This window comes from Chionomys nivalis, chromosome 2 (genome assembly GCF_950005125.1).
Source record: "Chionomys nivalis chromosome 2, mChiNiv1.1, whole genome shotgun sequence".
NCBI classification, from domain to species: domain Eukaryota; kingdom Metazoa; phylum Chordata; class Mammalia; order Rodentia; family Cricetidae; genus Chionomys; species Chionomys nivalis.
In genome coordinates this window covers 74319980-74340795 of record NC_080087.1, presented here as the reverse complement: position 1 = coordinate 74340795, position 20816 = coordinate 74319980, and the positions used below count along the sequence as shown (strand labels likewise).

The 20816-nt window shown below is 52.3% G+C and overlaps 1 protein-coding gene across 1 annotated transcript; it reads left to right on the top strand.

Moving 5' to 3' along the window:
* The first annotated feature begins 944 nt into the window (after positions 1–944).
* On the top strand, positions 945–19728 carry Ehd2 (EH domain containing 2). The gene is made up of 6 exons (XM_057762783.1): positions 945–1006; positions 3766–4222; positions 4634–4731; positions 9740–10152; positions 16037–16201; positions 18010–19728. Exons 2-6 carry the CDS (start codon positions 3819–3821, stop codon positions 18559–18561), a joined length of 1632 nt encoding a protein of 543 aa, XP_057618766.1. The 5' UTR covers positions 945–1006; positions 3766–3818; the 3' UTR covers positions 18562–19728.
* Positions 19729–20816: the final 1088 nt, after the last annotated feature.

Below are 20816 nucleotides of genomic sequence, written 5' to 3'. Positions count from 1 at the left end.
AGAGTAGTGTGTAAGACGCTGTCTACCACGGATTGTGGGTGAGAGGTCTTACTGTGCAATCAAGAACTGAGTCCCGATCGCCAGAACTCACATAAAAGCCACGTCATCTCAGACCTCCAATCCCAGCACCAGGGTGACAAGGGCACATAGCCTGGGGATTGATAGAGGATGCGAGGTGTAGGCTGGCTTCTGCACACGCCCATAGGCACACACTAGTACATACATGCACAAACCACATACAGAAATAACATCAATAGTAACCCCTGGGCGGCAACGTTGAACCAATTGGATGGTGACACTCTTGTGGTCAATGCCTGGCATTGTGGGCAGGCAGTGTCTTCAGAAAAGCAACTGTTTGATTGCTAGGTGTGGTAGCATACACTTGTACTCCCAGCATCTGGGAGGCTGAGGCAAGAGGATCGTTACGGCTAATTTGGTTTTTTTTTTTTTGGTTTTTCGAGACAGGGTTTCTCTGTGGTTTTGGAGCCTGTCCTGGAACTAGCTCTTGTAGACCAGGCTGGTCTCGAACTCACAGAGATCCGCCTGCCTCTGCCTCCCAAGTGCTGGGATTAAAGGCGTGCGCCACCACCGCCCGACCTTTACAATTATTTTTAAGATAGGATCCAGCCAAATAGTCCAGACTGGTTTCAGTTACCATCCTCATGCCTCGGTCTCACCAGTGCTGGAAAATACAGGCATGCACTACTATGACAGGATAGTTATTGGTATACCTGCTGCAGCCGCTGTCTACTCGTTTGCCAAGAGAGACTGACTGGGAGGGAGTCAAAAACTGGAGGACCAGGCACAGCTCGAACCAAGGATTACACAAGTGAGCCTGTGTATGTCTTCACAATACCCGCCAGGTGGCGCTCGAGGCCAACACGGGCTGGGACGGGGGGCCCGGGCCCGCCCTGCCCGGTACTCCTCCCTTGCAGCCCCACCCGGCTCACTCTGCTGCGGACGGGACAGAGCTCAGACAGCTTGCTCTGCGCTCCCCGGGTCCCTGGTGAGTGCTCCCCAAACCCCAACCCTCAACCCCGCTCTCCTGTAACAATCTGCGTCCTGACCTTCCTTCCCAGTCCCTCCCAGGTCCCACACTCTTCCCCCAGGACCTCTCTCCCCAGCAACTCCTCCATTCTCCCCTAGTTCTCCCAACCTCCTCAGATCTCCCCAGCCTTTCCCAGCCTCTCCTAGTCCTTCCGCCTTTCCTAGCCCCCACCACCCCACTTCCAGTTCTGCCAATTCCTCCCCAACTTTCCTCATCCTGAAGAACCACCCCCCCACACACACCACGCTTTGAAATAGCCTCCCACCGTCCACACCCTGTTAGGAATATTAACACACCCATTTTTCTGCTCTCCTTGATCTGTCTTGCACCCAAGAGTCCTCTCCTGACTCACCAAGTGCATAGACCCTTTAGCCATTCCTAACGGTCCTTTTTGAGATGTACCTCAGCGGCCTCCCTGTCTGGGACACCCCCACGGTTCCCTTTGTAGCTATGTCACAGGTTCCTGCCTCTGTCACCTCTCCTACCTCTTTGCTCCAATCCATTTTCCTTATATTCTTTTCTCTCCCTTTGTGTCACTAGGATTTTAGGAGCTTTAGATTTTGATTTGCAGGGCTTCTTCTTGATGCTTAGATTGTCCCATTTTTTGAGCCAGATGCAAGATGTAGGAGGCAGAGGCAGGCAGATCTCCGAATCTAAGTCCAGCCTGGTCTACATAGTTCCAGGCCAGCCAGAGCTACACGGTGAGAACCCCCCCCCCTATTTTTTTTTAAGGGGGAGAAAGTTGGAGAGATGGCTCCGACTTGGGGATTAAGAGCACTAGCTGCTTTTCCAGAGGACCCTGGTTCAATCCCCAGTACCCACATGGCAGCTCACAGCTGTCTGTTACTCCAGTCCAGGGGATTCAACACTCTCTTCTGGTCTCCAAGGGCACTCCCTGCACATAGTACACAGACAAGCATGCCTAGAAAACACTCATACACATAAAATAAAGAAATGAATTTTAGGAAAAATGAAAGAAAAAAGGAAAAATTGTCTCATCTCTGGCTAATGGGAGCCACATCAGGCTGGGTGCTGCATCCCCGGTGGTCTTTGAGCTGATCCAGACTGGACTGTTCCTTCCTGGCCCCAGCCTTGGGACAGCTGTTTCTCCAGGGAGCCCTCTGTTCCTTCTGCGAAAAATGACATGAGGGACTCCAATCTGACCAAAACCTCATTCTCAAATAATAAACATCTACTTATGGAGCGAGGAAAGAAACTATTCTTGACAGACAGGAGCGGTGTCACCCCAGACTCCGCAGTGACTAAAAGGCTCTTGAAGGTATGGGGTATACAGAGAGCACAGTCTGGCTTCGGGGGTGCTCACTGCTTCAGGATTGGTAATGACTTTTTCTCTAACTATGCTCTTGAACCTAGGAAGGGAGACAGGGTCTGAGAACGCATTGCCTGGCTGGGGTGTTTCCTAGCCCGGGGATCCTGTGCAAGCCATTGCTATCCTCCTGAGGCTCAATTTCCTCCTTAGGACGTGGGTAGGAATGAGGATGCAGCTGTGGAGTGCTTCCTTAGCTTGCTGGAAACCTGAGTTCCAGCTCCAACTCTGGATAAAACTGCTCATGGCGGTGCATATCTGTAATCACAGTGCTAGGAAGGTAGAACCAAGGAGATCAGAAGTTCGAGATCATTCTCAGCTACATAGTAAGTTTGAGTCCATCAGGGAATATGTGAGACACAGTCTCAAAAAGAAAAGACTTAAAGTAAGGATAATGACAAACTCACTTGATAGTCATGAAAATTAAGTGAGCTAGCACAGAGTTGGGGTGTGACTCAGTGATGGAGCCCCTGCCTAGACTCCCCCAGTGAGGGGCTGGGGTGTGGCTCAGTGGTAGAGCCTCTGCCTAGAATCCCCCAGTGAGGGGCTCAGATATGGCTTAGCAGTATTGTGATTGTCTAGCATGCTCAAGGTCCTGGGTTCCATTCTAGCACCACACCCCAAATACAAGCTGGCACGGTGTCTGGCTTATGCTTATCACGTTGTTTCTTCCTCATGTCCAGGGCTTCTCTTGACCTGGGTGCACCCAGGTAGCCTCTGCTCCTTATTTCACAACCCTCTGGTTTTGTGTCCCCACCAAACAATCCTCAGTTCCCAGCGCCCGAGAGCCTGTCACACCCTTGGGCCTTTGCACATGTCATCCTCTGCCTAAGACCTTCGTCTTGCCTGTCCTTCATGAAGAACCTCAAAAGTCAGCCTTGCCCTGACCTTTGCTGACCCTGTGGTCAGTTTCCCTTGTCTGCCCCCATACCTGGAGCTTCTCAGGTATCATTAACTGTTGTGTGGCCAGGTCCTCTGTTGGGGGCTCTGGTTGGGTGGCTCCTTTCTTGGACTCCTGCAGCATGGAGCGAGCCATTCCAGTGAAAATACGTCCAATGATGGACGTGTGGGGTCTTTTGAGATAGGGTCTTTTTACATGTTGTCCGGGTCAACTGAGAACTTGTGATTTTTCCTGCCTCAGCTTCCCAAGCACTGGCATTAGGGATGGATTCGACATCCAGCTCAGGGATGTGTCCCGCCCCCATCCCTAGCAGTTCCTTCCTTTCCTTTGTTCTCCCTTTTGTTTCCCGGCCCCCTCCCCCTTGAACCACACCGCTGTTAATCTCCAGGCAAACCCCTCTCCTCCCCTTAACTGAGTCCCCCTGCTCCTCCTCCCATCTCTAGCCATTCCCTAGCAGTCTTCCATCATGTCTCCTCCTTTCTCCTACAGGTAAGCTCTCCACCCTGTAGTCTCCTTGGGTGACCCGTAGGATCGAAGTCACCATGTTCAGCTGGCTGAAGAAGGGCGGGGCTCGGGGCCAGCGACCTGAGGCCATCCGCACTGTGACCTCTTCCCTCAAGGAGTTGTACCGCACAAAACTTTTGCCCCTGGAGGAACACTACCGCTTCGGGGCTTTCCATTCACCGGCCCTCGAAGATGCCGACTTCGATGGCAAACCCATGGTGCTGGTGGCCGGCCAGTATAGCACTGGCAAAACCAGCTTCATCCAGTACCTTCTGGAGCAGGAGGTTCCTGGCTCTCGTGTGGGTCCAGAGCCCACCACCGACTGCTTCGTGGCTGTCATGCATGGCGAGACAGAGGGCACCGTGCCGGGCAATGCTCTCGTTGTGGACCCAGAGAAGCCCTTCCGCAAACTCAATCCTTTTGGAAACACTTTCCTCAACAGGTGTGGCAGCTGTCAGCCAGGAGGGGGGACGAGGGACATCTATCCCAGAATTCTTCTATCCATCTCAGCTCTGATTCTCATCCTTCTGCCTACTTCTTTCCCCTCCTGCATCTGCTGCCTTTCCTATGGAAGGCCTGGCTTCCAATTGTGCCTGGGCTGCTGAGTACTGGGCAGCCTTAGTCAAGTGATTTAACCTCTCTGTGCCTCTCATATTCATCTGGAAAATGAAAGTAACCCAGGGTTATAATGTTACTTGGGATATCCCCAGAAACAGATCTGTTTTCTTTTGTAGATCCCACGATCTCTCTGAACTTCCTTCTTTCTAGGACTCCTGTCCTCCGCACCTGCCCCTTCTCTTTCTACCCTTCTTTACACTGACCCCTGACCTTCTGTCTCCACCCCCCCCCCCAGGTTTATGTGTGCCCAACTCCCCAACCAGGTCCTGGAGAGCATCAGCATCATCGACACACCGGGCATCCTGTCAGGTGCCAAACAGAGAGTGAGCCGCGGTGAGTGAGGAGGAAGCCTAGTGTAAGGGAGAAGGCTGGGGCTGGACCCCTGTGTCTGAGGGAGGAGGCTGGGGCTGGACCCCTGTGTCTGAGGGAGGAGGCTGGGGCTGGATCCCCTGTGTCTGAGGGAAGAGGCTAGGGCTGGACCCTGTGTCTGAGGGAGGAGGCTAGGGCTGGACCCTGTGTCTGAGGGAGGAGGCTGGAGTCTCCTTTGGTTGTCCCCGTGCAGAAACATGGAGCTACAGGAGGCTGCCATTCCTTCCGTTGGTGCTGGTGGTGGGGCGGGGGAAGCACGGGTGAACACATGTGAGCAGGCTGGAGCCACATGTCTGGGCCGGTTAGGAGGATGGAAAAGGAGAGATGAAGAGGGAGGGAGGTGCTTAGAGAGTCCCAGGAAGAGACAGGCTGGGCAGGGAGGCCCTGGGCCCCATGCTTGTTCCTCTGAGCTCCTGGCTGGGAGGCTGGGCCACAGATGGAGCTAAGAGGGAGAATCTGGGTGGGGGCCAAGGCCGGGCCTGGAATTTATAAACAGCTGAGCAGGGGGAGCAACGGGGGGTAAATTCCAGCAGGGCCTCCAGTGAGCCTGTCCCCTCCCACCCTGCCCAGTCTTTTAGCCCCGCCCCTACTCTAGCCCCTCCCAACTTCTCCCCCACCCTAGCATCTGGGCCCACAGCCTTTCTATCTGTCCTTACCACCACCCCCATCCCTAGGCCTCGGCCAGGGAATTGGGGCAAAGGAGGCAACTGTGTGGGGCAGAGGGGACCCAAGGCCAGGCAGGAGGCGGGGCCAGGGCAGAGTTTGGCTCCAAAAGTGCCAGTGCCCCTGGCTGCTGTCCAGCAGAGCAGCCCCGAGGGAGAAGCACGGAGGCAGCTGCAGAAGTGGTCACCGTGCTCTGCCAGCTGGAGGTGGGGGAGGAGCAGGGGCGGGAGGAATTCCTGGTGTGCCTAGCCCAGGGGCTGCGCCTAAGTGATGGAGGGAGCCCAGGGCCCCAGCTTCCGCAGGAGATGATGAGGGGTGGGGATGGAGATCCCCTTCCTCCGGCTCTGGAGGCATAGGGGGTGGAGCCTGCTTGTCCAGGGGGACTTGTGGGGGAGGGGAGAACGGTAAATCCTGGGGAAGTACTGTGTGATGAGTAGGGGAGGCGATGTGTGTCTGCCTGTGATGGGGTGGACTGGCAGGTGTGGCGTGGTGGCCGTGACTCTGAAGTTGTAGTAATTGACGGAAGAGTGACTGACAGGGGCTGGCTACGTGCGCTGTGTACCTCTAATTGTGACTAGCTGTGATTTTATGTGATTCTGAGGGAAAGTGTGGGACGGGGACGTGGAGGGATCTTGTGAGGTTGTTTTTATTGCAGTGTTGGTGCCTCACACATAGTAGGCAAGCAGGCCACAGTGTTGGTGCCTCACACATAGTAGGCAAGCAGGCCACGTCCCCAGCATTTCACTAGGGGATCCTAGGCCAGCGTTCTACCAGTGAACTACATCCTCAGCTCTGTGTGTGACTCTATACAGGTGTGTGTGTGTGCGTGAATCTGTATTCACGTCTGTGTGGGTCAGTATTGAAAGTTGTTTCATTACCGGAGAGCTTGTGTGTGTGGCAGGGCACATCTGTCATCCCAGTGCCAGGAAAGCCGAGACAGAAGGATTGTGACCAGTTGGAGGTCAGCATGGACATCACAGTAATGTCTCTGCCACATAGTGTGTGTTCAGACAGTCCTCCGTGCTGGAGTGTGTACTGCTTCCTGTGTCTGTGATGCCGTGTGGGTCCCAAGCATCTTTGTGACCACGTGGCACGTGTATCTGTGCAGGTCCCAGACTCCGACACACAAGCATGTGTCTGGGAGTGTGAGTCTGAGTGCAGGAGACTCTGATGCATCCAGCTGTTTTGTGGTAGGTGTGTACATTGGCAGAGGTGTGGCTGCCCAGAGAAGCTTGCCCCGATGTAACTGTTGCCCGGAGTGTCCTGCTGGAACACTTCTAGTCTAGATCTGCTAATGTTTTCATTCCCTTGTTTTTTTGACACAGAGCCTTTTTGTTCTGTATTTCAGGCTGGTCTGGAACTCACTATGTATTTCAAATTGTGCCCTAGCTGGTGGCAGTCCTCCTGCCTCAGCTGCTGTTGCACTGAGATGATAGGCATGCACTAGCATGCCAGGCTTTGTTCCCTGGCATTGTAATGACTTAACCAAGCCACCTGTATCTCTGTGCTTCGGTTTCCCGCCAGTGAATAGGGAGACAAACCATAGGAACCCCTGAGAAGTGTTACGTTAGCTGTATGGAGGAAATGGGTGCCTGGGCGACGGGTAACCAGGACTGTTTTTCTTGGGTGAACATCCCGTCTCTCTGCCACGTCTCCATTCCCACACTGACTCAACGTTCCTGCCTCCCTCTCCCCTCCCTTTCTCCATTCCCCCCTCCCTCTCAACCCCATGAGACAGACTTTCCAAATCCAGGCCAGGGTGTATGTAGATACTAGGGAGTGGGGAGAGGCCCAGCTGCTGCCCCTGCAGTGACCTGGCCCTTCCTTCCCCCAGAACAATATCCCTGCCCCTTCCCCTTCCATCAGCAAGGAACAGGCTGTGTCCTGGGGCCCATGTTGGGGTGAGAGTGGGGGGATGAACAGGCAGCTACAGCTACTGAGGTGACTCCTGTCCGGCTGCCTCCTGCCTGCACGCCTTCTGTATCTTGGTTTCCTCAGCTGGCGAACGGTGACATAAATTGCTGTCTACTTGATTCTGTGGGACAAGTGAGTCTGTTATAGCCTGAGCTCAAGTCAGGACACCAGTGAGGCCCCTTATCTGGCCAGCTGCTGCCCTATACCCCTCTTCCAGGAAGTCCTCCTTGACCTGTGCTTAGGCCAGCCAGAGCACCCCCTCAGGGACTCTCCACAGTTTCCAGGACCCCCCATATCCTAACTTGACTACTCTGGGCACAGATTTGTCCCCAGACTGTAAGGGCAGATTTGGGGCCACCTCAGCCTCCCCTTCTGCTGAATCAGGGGATGGGTAAGTTCAGAAAAGTTGAGCTACTTGCTAATATCGTAGTACATGGGGGCAGGGCAGGGCTTCCTGTTTGCCAGGTCAAGGGTGGGTTTTACACTCTCCTAAGTTTTGCTCATTAGTGAATGAATAAGTGAAGGAATAAAAGTGAGAAATATTGAAGGGCATGAATGAGAAGAGGGAGGAAGGAATGAGTGAATGGATGGACACAAATTATTAAACATATAGGGTGGCAAGGACATAGCACGACTGGGGAGATGGCTCCGTGGCTAAGAGTGCAAATTGCTCTTGTAGAGGAACCAAGTTCAGTTCCCAGCACCCACATTGGACTGCTCACAACCACTTGTCATTTTAGCTCCAGGGGATCTGACACCTATGGTTTCCATGGATACCTATACTCATGTGCACCACCCACTCACACATACACACTCACACATGTAGACATACAGACAGACACAGACACACACAGGCATGTGCACACACAGACATGTACAGACACATAGACATACACACAGATACACATGAACATACACAATACACAGACCCACACAAAAACACATGGAGAGATACATAGACACACATAGACATACAGGCATACACAGACATACAGGCACACTCACAGAAACAGACACACAGACATACAAACAGAGAGACATATATAGACGTATAAACACACACACAGATACACACAGACATACAAGCACACATATACAGAGAGACATAGACGTATAAACACACACAGATGCACACAGACATACAAGCACACATATACAAACAGAGAGACATACATAGACGTGTAAACACACACAGATACACACAGACACACACACAAAAGTCTTTGTAGCTTGACCTCCTGTCTCTCAATTTCTGGCACACCCAAGTCCCTGGGAAGTGCTGGGAGAAGGCTCAGAAATACCAGGGGCCTTTTTGAGATCATTTTAGGATTTTTCTTTGAGACAGGGTCTCACTATGCAGCTCTGGCTGTCCTGAAACTCACTATGTAGACTAGGTTGGCCTCAGACTCACAGAGATCCACCTGCTTTGACTCCTGAGTGTGGGTATTCAAGACGTACAGCATCATCTCTGGCTACCTAAGGATCTTTGAAAGTTATGCGGGTGCTGGAGGGATGGCTCTGTGGTTAGGAGGACTTGCTGGTCTTGCAGAGGACACAAGCTCATTTTTCATGCTCATTTCGGGTGACTCACAACCATCTGTCATTCCAGCTGTGGGTGGTCTGTATGACACTTTCTTGTGGCCTCTGCAGGTACCCATACACACATGTGCACACACACATAAATGATAAATATTTTAAATATAAATAAAAATTGTGTGCGAGTGTGAATGTTTACATGAATATGGTACTCAAGGAGGCCAGAAGAGGACACTGGATCCTCCCCTGGAACCCACCTGCTGCGGGTGCTGCCTACCAACTGCACTGGGGTCTTCTGGGAGAGCAGTGTGCTCTCTTAACCGCTGAGCCATCTCTCCAGCCCCCAGCTTTAGCATTTGAAAGTATTTTTATTACATTTTATTTCTTGTGTTCGGGTCCATGCCATGGCATATAAGTGGCGGTCAGAGGAAAGCTGCAGGCCTGCCTCAGGCTGTTAGGCTTGGTGGCTGCACCTTTACACTCCGAGCCATCCCACAAGCCCCACACTTCAGGATTTTAAATGCCAATAAATATATCGATGTCAAAACAAATGCCCAGTGTCTGCCTAAGGAATGAATGAAAAGCCAATGATCTGGGAATCAGGAGAGTGGAGGGGCAGAGGGTGAGGTGAAGGGGGGGCATGGTTGCCTCATCCAAGAAGCCAGATGGCTTGAGGGTCTGGGTCCTGAAAAGTGGCAGTTATGGGGCACATGTAGAGGCTCTGAGCCTTGGCATACAAGGGAATTACATGGTTAATAATCTGAACATTTGCACCATCCAGTATTAGTTCGAAAAAATGAATGCTAATGACTGGGGTATGACTTCTATTTCTCGTGTCCCTGTCCTCTGCCTGCTCCAGGCTACGACTTCCCAGCCGTCCTGCGCTGGTTTGCCGAGCGCGTGGACCTCATCATCCTGCTCTTCGACGCCCACAAGTTGGAAATTTCCGATGAGTTCTCAGAGGCCATCGATGCCTTGCGTGGACACGAGGACAAGATCCGCGTGGTACTCAACAAGGCGGACATGGTGGAGACACAGCAGCTGATGCGTGTCTACGGAGCACTCATGTGGGCGCTGGGAAAGGTGGTGGGCACGCCCGAGGTCCTGCGCGTCTACATCGGCTCCTTCTGGTCCCAGCCGCTCCTTGTGCCAGACAACAGACATCTCTTCGAGCTGGAGGAACAGGACCTCTTCCGTGACATCCAAGGTCTACCGCGCCATGCGGCATTGCGCAAGCTCAACGACCTAGTGAAGAGGGCGCGTCTAGTGCGGGTGAGCAGGGCAGGCTGGGGCCCAGGAGGACTTGGGAAAGTTGAGGGAAGATTGAAAGGGAGATCAGGAGATGGGGAAGGTAAGCTGCAAGAGTACTAAAGGAGGCTGAGGAAGACTTAGGGGAACTGGGGAGGACTTCGGGAGGCTATGGAGGATTGATGGAGTCACAGGAGACCTAAATTGGAGAGGTCTTGAAGTCGCGGGACAGACTTTTCTTTCTTCTCTGCTTGTGCAGCTAATTCGCACCACCTAGCTCCCAGATTAGTTAATTCTCCTGATGGGTTGATCTAGTGCTTGAAGAAGGAAGTCCTGTGTGGAGGGTCCCTTTTCTACCATTGCCCTGAGTTGGCATCTTTCCCTGTCTGTCTCCATCCTATCGCCGGCCTCCTTTCCCTCCTTCCATCCCACTGAACAGAAGCCGAGTCCTCTCGTTGGCTGTCTTAGTTACTTTTCTATAGCTGTGAAGAGACACCATAACCAAGGTAATTTATAAAGAAACGCTATTGGTGTGGTGGTTCCAGAGGGTTAGAGAGTCCATGACCGTCATGGTGGGGAGCGTGACGGCAGGCAGGCAGGCAGGCAGGCATGGTGCTGGAGCAATAGCTGAGAGTCTCTGTCAGCACAAGGCACCGAGAGAGCAAACTGGGGATGCTGTGGCCTTTTTAAATCTCAAAGCCCACCCCTAATGGCATACCTGGCCAGGTGATGGTGGCACTCTCCTTTAATCCCAGCATTTGGGAGGCAGAGGCAGGCAGATCTCTGTGAGTTTGAGGCCAGCCTGGTCTACAAAGCGAGTTCCAGGACAGTCAAGATTGTTACACAGATAAACCCTGCCTTGAACCCCTCTCCCCCCCAAAACCAGAAACTAAACAACTCCTACTGGCGTACCTACTCCAAAAAGGCTAAACTTCTTTTTTTTTTAAATTTATTTATTTATTATGTGTACAACATTCTGCTTCCCACACACCAGAAAAGGGCGCCAGATCTCATTACAGATGGTTGTGAGCCATCATGTGGTTGCTGGGAATTGAACTCAGGACCTCTGGAAGAGCAGTCAGTGCTCTTAACCTCTGAGCCATCTCTCCAGCCCCAAGGCTAAACTTCTTAATCCTTCCCAAAGAATTTTATTTATTTTTTTATTTTATTTATTTATTTTTTAAATATTTATTTATTTATTATGTATACAATATTCTGCCTGTGTGTATGCCTGCAGGCCAGAAGAGGGCACCAGACCCCATTACAGATGGTTGTGAGCCACCATGTGGTTGCTGGGAATTGAACTCATGACCTTTGGAAGAGCAGGCAATGCTCTTAACCTCTGAGCCATCTCTCCAGCCCCCCCCCCAAAGAATTTTATAAACTGGGAACCAAGTATTCAAATATTTGAGCCTCTGAAAGTCATTTTCATTCAAATCACCACAGCTGCTCACTTCTTCCCCTTACCTCCTCACCTCCACTCTCTCCCTCAGCCGCTGCACAACATACTGGCCACCTCAGTCCTACTCCGGGGCCTTTGTACTCTCTGTTTGCTCTTCCTGGCAGCCTTCTCTTCTCCGACTGTTCATATGGCTCACTCAATGCCACCTTCTCAGGAAGGTGGCCCTCTCTTAATGACCATACCTACTCCAGATTTACCCTTTATCATGTCGTGACCCCTTCAGTGTCGTCACCTCCTGTGAGCCTGTCAGGGCCCCTGTTCTGCCTCCTCAACTCCGTACTTAAGTGCTGCAGAACCTGGAATCTTAGGATTCCTTCACTGAGTGTCCCTAGCCCCTGGGCTTGAATTGCTCTGTAAATATTTATGGAATGAATGACACTGGGCAGCACCTCAGCTTGAACAAAGTCACTCCTGTGCCTAGCCCTCTGCTGGGACTTGCTGGAGATGCAGCAATGGCCGAGGTTGCTTGGCCTTGCTCAGGGGGGTTCCAAGGTCTGAATATCCAAGGCAGTCTTAAGGCTCACCCTTTGCTGGGGGAAGAAAAGAGACCTATCCCACAGCTGTGATAGCCAACCAAGGTCCAGTCTCAGGGGTGGAGTCAGGAAGGCTTCTTAGAGGAGAGGGCATCAGAGGGAATACGGTGAGACCGGGGACTGCCGATCCCGTCGGCTACATTAAGACTCTTGTGCTTTGTTTAAGGGCACCAGGGAAACGAGGAACGGTTTGGAGCAGGATGACGGGGTTGCACTCAAAGCTGCCTTCTGGAAGGCGGAGTCAGGTCTAGGAAGGACTGAGGGGGTTGGAGGACACAGCCTGTTTCAGGCTGGGCCTCAGAGAGGAAGAAGAGGGCAAGGGCTTTGCTTTCAGAGCCAGAGATGGAACGGAGCATTCACAGGGGAGGCCGCCAGGGTGGAGGTGGGGCAGGAAGCTGGCAGGAGAAGAGGCCACGAAGGTTCTAGGTGGTAAAGGCATCTGAGGTGTGGTTTAAAAGGAGCTGGAGAGGAGTGAATCACCGCTTCCAACCCCACCGCAGGAATCCGCTTTGGAAGGGAGCACTAGGTACCCAAGGCAGAGTCTGTCCCAGGAGGCCAGAGCTGTCCCTTTAGTCACTGTATCCCCATCAGTTTCTTCCTTTTTCAATTATTTCCTCTTGTTCATACTCTTTCCCTAGTCTTCTCTCTTTTCCCACCTCTCTCTCCATCTTTCTCAGTACCCCTTGGCTCACCCTTACTCCTCGTTGGGAAACAGAAGCCAAACCTGGGGTCCCGCGGCACAGGGACCAAGGGGCCGGGCCGGACACCTGGCGCCCTAGCTAGGCGGGAGGTGGCTCCGGAAACCCGGGACAAACCCCGGAGTCCGACCCGCTCCCCGGCCCAGCCCGCACCGCCCCCTTATCTCTTCCTGCCACCTTCCCATACTTCCTCTCTGGAAAAGCCATCAGCGCTCCCGCTTGCCTTGGCGACCGGCCCCCAGCCACGGTCCTCAGCCAGGGTCCTCACAGACCAGGCCCCACCCCTTTGGGCTGCCCTAGAAGGCCACTCTCCTGGAGTAGTAAACAAGCCACGCCTCTCCCATTGCCCGCCCTCGCAGGCAATACCTCTTTACATTGGTCGGTCCTCGTATGTCACGCCCTTTTTCATTGTACCTAACAGGTACAGCAAGCTACAATTGATTTGCCCAAACAGGACACACCCCTCCCCAATAGACCATCCTCAGGCCACGCCCCTCCTATTTGACCGCACAGGTCAAAAGCCTCCCTATTAACACACTCTAGGAGGCCACACCTCCTCCTCACTGACGCATTCTCACTGGCTGCGTCCCCACACTCCTGCCCCATTGGCCCACTCTGGCAGGCCTCCGCCCTTCCCAAGTGGCTCGCTGTCTCAAATCCTACTCTTCCCTAACCATTTCAGCCCCTCGCCTCACTGCCTTTTCCGGCAAGCCCTGCTCTTCCTTACTGGCTTTCTCTGCTCAACCACGCAACTTCTCCGTTGACTCCCGGTATCAGGCGGTGACTTTCATATTGACCACACCCCTACTCTTGAGTGGCCTCTCAAAAATGTAGGTTATGCTTTCCTCTGGTCCTGCAAGCTCACGCTTAGTTTCCCAGTGCCTTGCTCAGTGCCCGGGATCCTAGTCTTCAGGGTTGGCTCTGATCAAACTTCATGATGCCATCCCACTTCGTGGGCACATCCTCGCCCACACACCCTTCACAAATGACCCAGACCCCTGTCACCAATAACAGCACACATGGCTTTAACCTCCCTTGAGTGCTCTCCTTCAGTGGCAAAAGACCGTTAAGGGCTCTCAGAAATGTAACTTGATGCTAACCAAAAGGCCAAGAAGGCTCAGTAAGGGTTCTTCGTAAACCACTCCCTTAACTCAGTTCATGTCTGTACAAGGCAGGGTGCGCATGAATTCTCTGGCTCTGCCCCTTGGTGGAAGTGTAAGCCACTAGAAGGGGTGATTCCAGAATGCTATAATGCTTGTGGCTACAATCTGAGAAGAGTTGGTTCTTCTATTACTGTTGGTTTTTTGTTTGCTTGTTTTATTTTATTGTGTGTGAGCATGATATGTGTGTCATGCATTCACGTGCCACATTCTTTTTTTTTTTTTTTTTTTTTTGGTTTTTCGAGACAGGGTTTCTCTGTGGTTTTGGAGCCTGTCCTGGAACTAGCTCTTGTAGACCAGGCTGGTCTCGAACTCACAGGATCCGCCTGCCTCTGCCTCTCGAGTGCTGGGATTAAAGGCGTGCGCCACCACCGCCCGGCTCGTGCCACATTCTATATATTAAGGCCGGAGGACAATTTATGTCAGTTCTCTCCTTCCATCATGTGGGACCCACTCAGGCAGCAAGCACCTTTACCCTTGCCCATTCACATCACCCCACATCTCCAGCCTTATTTTGTCTCCATCTGACATGCATATTCAGTGATGGAGCTGCCCGTAGACAGCAGACATGCCTGCGGTCATCATTCTGCCATTCTCACTCACGTTTCAATAACTTACGACAATGTGGTTCAAAGGTTCTCAAGTTCAGTGGTTTATCCCACAACGATTTCCTGAGTGACACTGTGCATATTGTCCCAGGACTGCAGAGGAAACAGACAAGGCCTGAGCTGGCAGAGCTTGTAGTTTGATGGAGGGAAACAGAGCAGTCAGATAAAATAATGATGACTCAGCTGGACTGTGAAGAAGACGAAGGGCCTGGAGATAATCAGATGGCAGTGATAAGGACACTTGGTTTTCATGGTCCGTGGGGAGGCTGGGACAGAGCTCCTGGTAGAGAGCATGGTCATATGCAAAGGCCCTGGGTAGGGGGACGAGTTCGTGTGCTGGTCAGCGAATGCTGGTGAGCAGTGTATGCAGGGGAAAGATGGGAGAGTACAGCACGTGGGTGAAGCTGCAGGGGCCAGTCAGTGGGGCTCTTAGGAATTATTGGGGGGTGTCTGGAGAGATGCTCAGCAGTTAAGAGCTCTGATTGCTCTTCTAGAGAATCCAGGTTTAATTCTCAGCACCCACAATTATCTCTAACTCTAGCTCCCGTGATTCTGATGCCCTCTTCTGGCCTCTCTGGGTACTGCACACACATTGTGCTCAGACACAAAACACCCAAACACATTTAAAAGATTTTAAAATGCAATCAACAAATTGAGGTCTTTCTAACCTCAGCATTTGGGAGCTGGAGACAGGAGGATTGCTAGTTGGAGTCCAACTGGACTACGTAAGGATTCTTAAGAAACCAAAGTGTCGGGGTTGGAGAGATGGCTCAGCGGTTAAGAGCATTGCCTGCTCTTCCAAAGGTCCTGAGTTCAATTCCCAGCTGGACAGATGGCTCACAACCATCTGTAATGAGGTCTGGTGCCCTCTTCTGGCCTTCATATACACAGAAAGAATATTGTGTGAGCTAGGCACAGCTGAGGACAACTCATTCTGGGCTGAGCCCAAGTGCCTTGGAGGGCCTCAGGCTGTGGAACTAGGTAGGAATGTGACAGGAGAGAGGCAAGCCCCAGCTCTGGGCTGGTATTTGGGTGAGGCCAGCTTGCAGGAGCTTAAAGCTGGGAGTGGCTGAGATGGCTTAGCAGAGAGGGGAGCTTAGGTTGAACCCCACTAGATAGAACAGAAGGGTTCATCTACCTGTGACATATAAGAAAAGGAGGTTCCAGCCAGACATGAGGCAGGAGGGTGGTTGTAAGTTTGAATCCAGCCTGGGGTATAGAGTTCAACCTTGTATCAAAAAGCCCAAGAGGAGAGCTGTGCATAGTGACCCGCACTTGTCATCCCTGCACTCAGGAGGCAGAAGCAGGAGGACCAGGTGCTCAGGGCCAGTCTGTGTTACACGAGACCCTGCCTCAGAGAAAGGAATGCAGGTTCTCAGGCCCTGCCCAGCCCCAGTCTCCTCCTGGTGACTGTGCTGTAGGCTCAGATGTGAATGCTGTTCTGCAGGTGCATGCTTACATCATCAGCTACCTGAAGAAAGAGATGCCCTCGGTGTTCGGGAAGGAAAACAAGAAGAAGCAGCTGATCCTCAAGCTGCCTGTCATCTTCGCCAAGATCCAGCTAGAGCACCACATCTCCCCTGGGGATTTCCCTGACTGCCAGAAGATGCAGGTGGGGAGCTGCCCCAGACAGGGTGGCAGGGTGTTGATGAGAGTCCCCATCCTGAGATGGAGCCTGGAAGGCTGGAGGGCTGGATGCCATTTTCATCCAGCAGAACCCGGCCTTATGAGTTAGGGTAACAGAATGGGGAGAAAACCCATAGTAACAGTTAACATGGAAAGTTACTTTCTTTCTCTTGAAGACCCTAGGGTATACTCGGGGTGGAAGGGCAGCTTGCTGCTTGTAGAGCCAGGGATCTACTATGTTTCCCATGCTTGCCCATGGTATTAATGGCTGCAGGAACTCCAGTCATTGTGTTTGCATTTCAGTCAGGGGGGTGGGGGGGGGTCAGCAGCTCAGAGCTTAAGAGCAGTTACTACCCTTGCAGGTGTCCTGGGTTCCTTTCCTTGCACCCACATGGCAGTTCACAACTATGTATAACTCCAGTTCCAGGGGATCCAATGCCCTCTTCTGATTTCAATGGGCACACACTCACACATAAAATCCAAATAAATATTTTAGCACAAGAAGAGGAAGAGGAACTAGGCAAGATCCTGTACACCTGCAATCTAAGCAAGGTAGAGAGACAGGAGGATCAGAAACTCAAAGAAGCTTTAGTTACTGTAGTTCAAGGCCAGCCTGGCTACTTATGACCCTATCTTTTTTTGTTTGGTTGGTTTGTCTTTGTTTTTTGAGACAGGGTTTCTCTGTGTAGCTTTGCTGCCTCTGCCTCCCACGTGCTGGGATTAAAGGTGTGTGCCACCACTGCCTGGCATGTAACCCTATCTTTAAAGGGGGAGGGGTAGATGAATACAGCCTCTGTCTTTAAGGACACTATATTTTACTTTGAAGGAAATGGTCCAAGCTGTGCTGTCCAATATGGTAGTCACTTATCATATTAAAGCCGAGTTATAGTCAGGCATATTGACTCATGCCTATTAATCTTAGCACTAGGCTTGGAAGTCAAAGACAGGATGATCAGAAATTCAAGGCCAGCCTAAGTTACACAGAAAGTTCTAGGCCAGTCTGAGCTGCATAGTCAGACCCTATCTTAAAAAAAGAGGTCTGTGTGTGGGGACTCTAGTGGGGTGGCTCAGTGGTTAAGAACATTGACTGCTGCCGGGCGGTGGTGGCGCATGCCTTTAATCCCAGCACTCGGGAGGCAGAGGCAGGCGGATCTCTGTGAGTTCGAGACCAGCCTGGTCTACAGAGCTAGTTCCAGGACAGGCTCCAAAACCACAGAGAAACCCTGTCTCGAAAAACAAAAAAACAAACAAACAAAAAAAACAAACAAAACAAAACAAAACAAAAAGAATATTGACTGCTCTTTCAGAGGACTCGGGTTCAATTCTTAGCACCACACAAGGTGGCTCAACCATCTGTAACTCCAGTTCTAGGGGCTACAAGACCCTCTCTGGGCCTCTGCGGACTCCCAAATGCATGTGGTGCACATGAACTCATGTACACACACACACACAAACACAACAATAATGAATTTAAAAAGTACTCGGGCCAGGCGGTGGTGGCACACACCTTTAATCCTGGCACTTGAGAGGCAGAGACAGGCGGGTATCTGAGTTCAAGACTGAGTGCTGGGATTAAAGACATGCACCACCGATGCCTGGCCCATCCTTTCTTACACCATGAGTTGAAGGTAGCCTGGGTTAAACAAGACCCTTACTCAAAGTGGGAAAAAAGTAAAACAGGACAGGGCTCATTAGTAAGAGAGTCCCTGCCTAGTAGTGAGGGATAAGGGCATGACCTTGCGATGGTGCCCCCTGACATCTAGCTTCTCCATTCCGCCCCCCCCCCCGCCCCAGGAGCTGTTGATGGCACATGACTTCACTAAGTTCCACTCCTTGAAGCCGAAGCTGCTGGAGGCTCTGGATGAGATGCTGACACACGACATTGCTAAGCTTATGCCGCTGCTTCGGCAGGAGGAGCTGGAGAGTGTGGAGGTTGGCGTGCAGGGTGGTGCGTTTGAGGGCACCCACATGGGCCCCTTCGTGGAGCGGGGCCCTGACGAGGCACTGGAGGATGGCGAGGAGGGCTCAGAAGATGATGCCGAATGGGTGGTGACCAAGGACAAGTCCAAATACGACGAAATCTTCTATAACTTGGCGCCTGCCGATGGCAAGCTGAGTGGTTCCAAGGCCAAAACCTGGATGGTAGGCACCAAGCTTCCCAACTCTGTGTTGGGGCGGATCTGGAAGCTGAGCGATGTTGACCGAGATGGCATGCTGGATGATGAGGAGTTCGCCCTGGCCAGCCATCTCATCGAGGCCAAGCTCGAGGGCCACGGGCTACCCACCAACCTGCCCCGCCGCCTGGTGCCGCCTTCCAAGCGACGCCAGAAGGGCTCTGCTGAGTGAGACAGCGCGATTGATGGTCCTCCCTCCCACTCTGCCCTGCTGTGGCTCCCCAGCTCCAGTTGGCTACACGGCTACACGCAGATCCCTGCTCTGGCCCACTCACCCTCTCTGCCCACCCTTCCTGGCTGTAAGGACTTGAGGGGGACTACTCCCCCACACCAGATATTCAGCCAAAGCACTTATAGGGGACCAGAGGTAGTGACAAACCTTCTCTGTCCCATCCTTCACACCTCCACCCTCACATACACAAGGCCTTTCATAGAGAAACACACAGACATCTATCTATCATTCATATAGAGACTTTTTTCCCTTTTATTATTATTTTTTAAACAATGTCTCAGATAGCCCAGGATACCCCTGAACTTCCTATGCAGCTGAGGATGACCTGGATATTTCATCTTCCTGGTCTATGCAGTGCTGGGGTGTGAACACAGGGTCTCCTGCAAGCTAGGCAAGCGCTCTGTCAACTGAGGTATGTCTGCAGCCCCATCGGATATTTATTGAGCACTTACTGTATGCCGGGCCCTGGTGGAACAGACTCTCAGGAGTGTGACATCTTCATAGTCACACAAATACTGATACCAGCAAGACCCCTTGTCCCTTTTTATAGGTAAGCAGCTCCTTTTACTCAGACATGCTAGAGCTCCCTACTCTATTATGTCTTCAGGTCTTGGGACCATTGGGGGCTCAGAGGAAGACACCTGACCTCCTCCTTCCTCATATGGACCCATTTCTGTCACTTTCTTCCCACAACATTGAACCCTGAACACACCCTTTTCACAAAGATTCTGCAGCAGATTAAAAACAACTTCCCAGCTCCTTCAAGGATGGTTTGCATCCTCTGCCCGGTGCCCCCATGTGCCCAGTGCTGGGGACCCCAGTAGCGGGTCCCTCTTTCCACCTTCAGGTCCCTACCAAAGACAGAGGCCCCAGGGGTGCCAGGCACTTTACTGAAGGCAGAGTTCTCACGGGTATTCTGGGGTTGGGAATTCTTGGTGCTATAACCTTTCCTCCTCCTTACAGGGACCCCCATGCCTGCTCTCAACACCCCTGGTGGGGGACATCATGGAGAAGATGGGGGCAGCTGGAAGGGGCTGGGAACCCAAGAGTGACCCCCACAGGGCCAATAAAGCTAAGACTGCTGCTTGTTTCACTGTCAGGCTATTTTGGGGCGGAAGACCCCTAGGGAAGAGGTGCGTGGGGGGACCGTTCTGGCTCACAAGGGCGGTGCAGCCTGTGACTCAACACTGCGCTGACTCAGTCTCAGGCTGCGGGCCAGCCCTGCATATTTTCCAAAGAAAAGTTACTCAGGGCCCTCCCCACCCCCGGGGACATCCCTCCCTCCCGCCTCAGGGCCTGGGAACCCAGACCTGGGCGTGGACCTGTGCCAGTTTGGGTACAACACGCCCTTCGTCCCCAAAGCGCCCTCCAGCGCGCACTGACACGATGCAAGTGCATTAGAGCAGATCTTGCAGCCCGAAACCACCGGGTCTTGGGGGAGGAGGGATTAGTGTCTGAATGCACAAGGCTCACGCCCGGCCCACACCCTCCGCGTCCAGGACACGCTGGCCTGGAGAGCCTCCCGCCCACGCTCAAGTCCCGCTCTGCGGCCAGGGACGCCCTCTGGCGTAATCAAGCGGAAAGGCGGTCAGTGACTCAGTCCAGGCCATCATCTCAACACCCTGCGAGCTCCACTGTGTGACCCTGGCGCGATGTGTTCCCTCCCTGTGTCTTTTTCCTTAAGAGTCCAGTATAGTGGTCCTTTGTAATCCCAGGCAGCAGGCCAGACTGAGCCTGTCTTGGAGGGGAAAAAAAAGTCCTGTGGTATGGCTGGGGCTCAATGTTACCAGTGCCTGCCCTTCCTGCACCGCACAGGGCTGTTTCCACTCTCAGCACAACGGGAGGAAAAAAATCTTTGTAATACTTTGTAGACCCCTTCAGTTGACTACTATTTCCCAGGGGCTCCTGGGAGGGTGAGGTGGGGGTGGAGGCAGCGGCAGTAGCTCATTCAGATGCTAGGCATGACCTTAAGTACTTTAGATGTATTAACTTTTATCTTCAGAATAACAGCATTATTACTCCTGTTTTACAGCCAAGAAAACTAAGGCATTGTATAGTATCAAGCCCGAGAGCAATGATTCTGAGTCCCCTCCTAAGTCTGTAAATAACGTATGCAACTAACATTGTTCTAATATCACATTCTGTGTCCAACTTTCACCTTCCTAAAGGACTTCTATTGATTTCCAATATTTTAG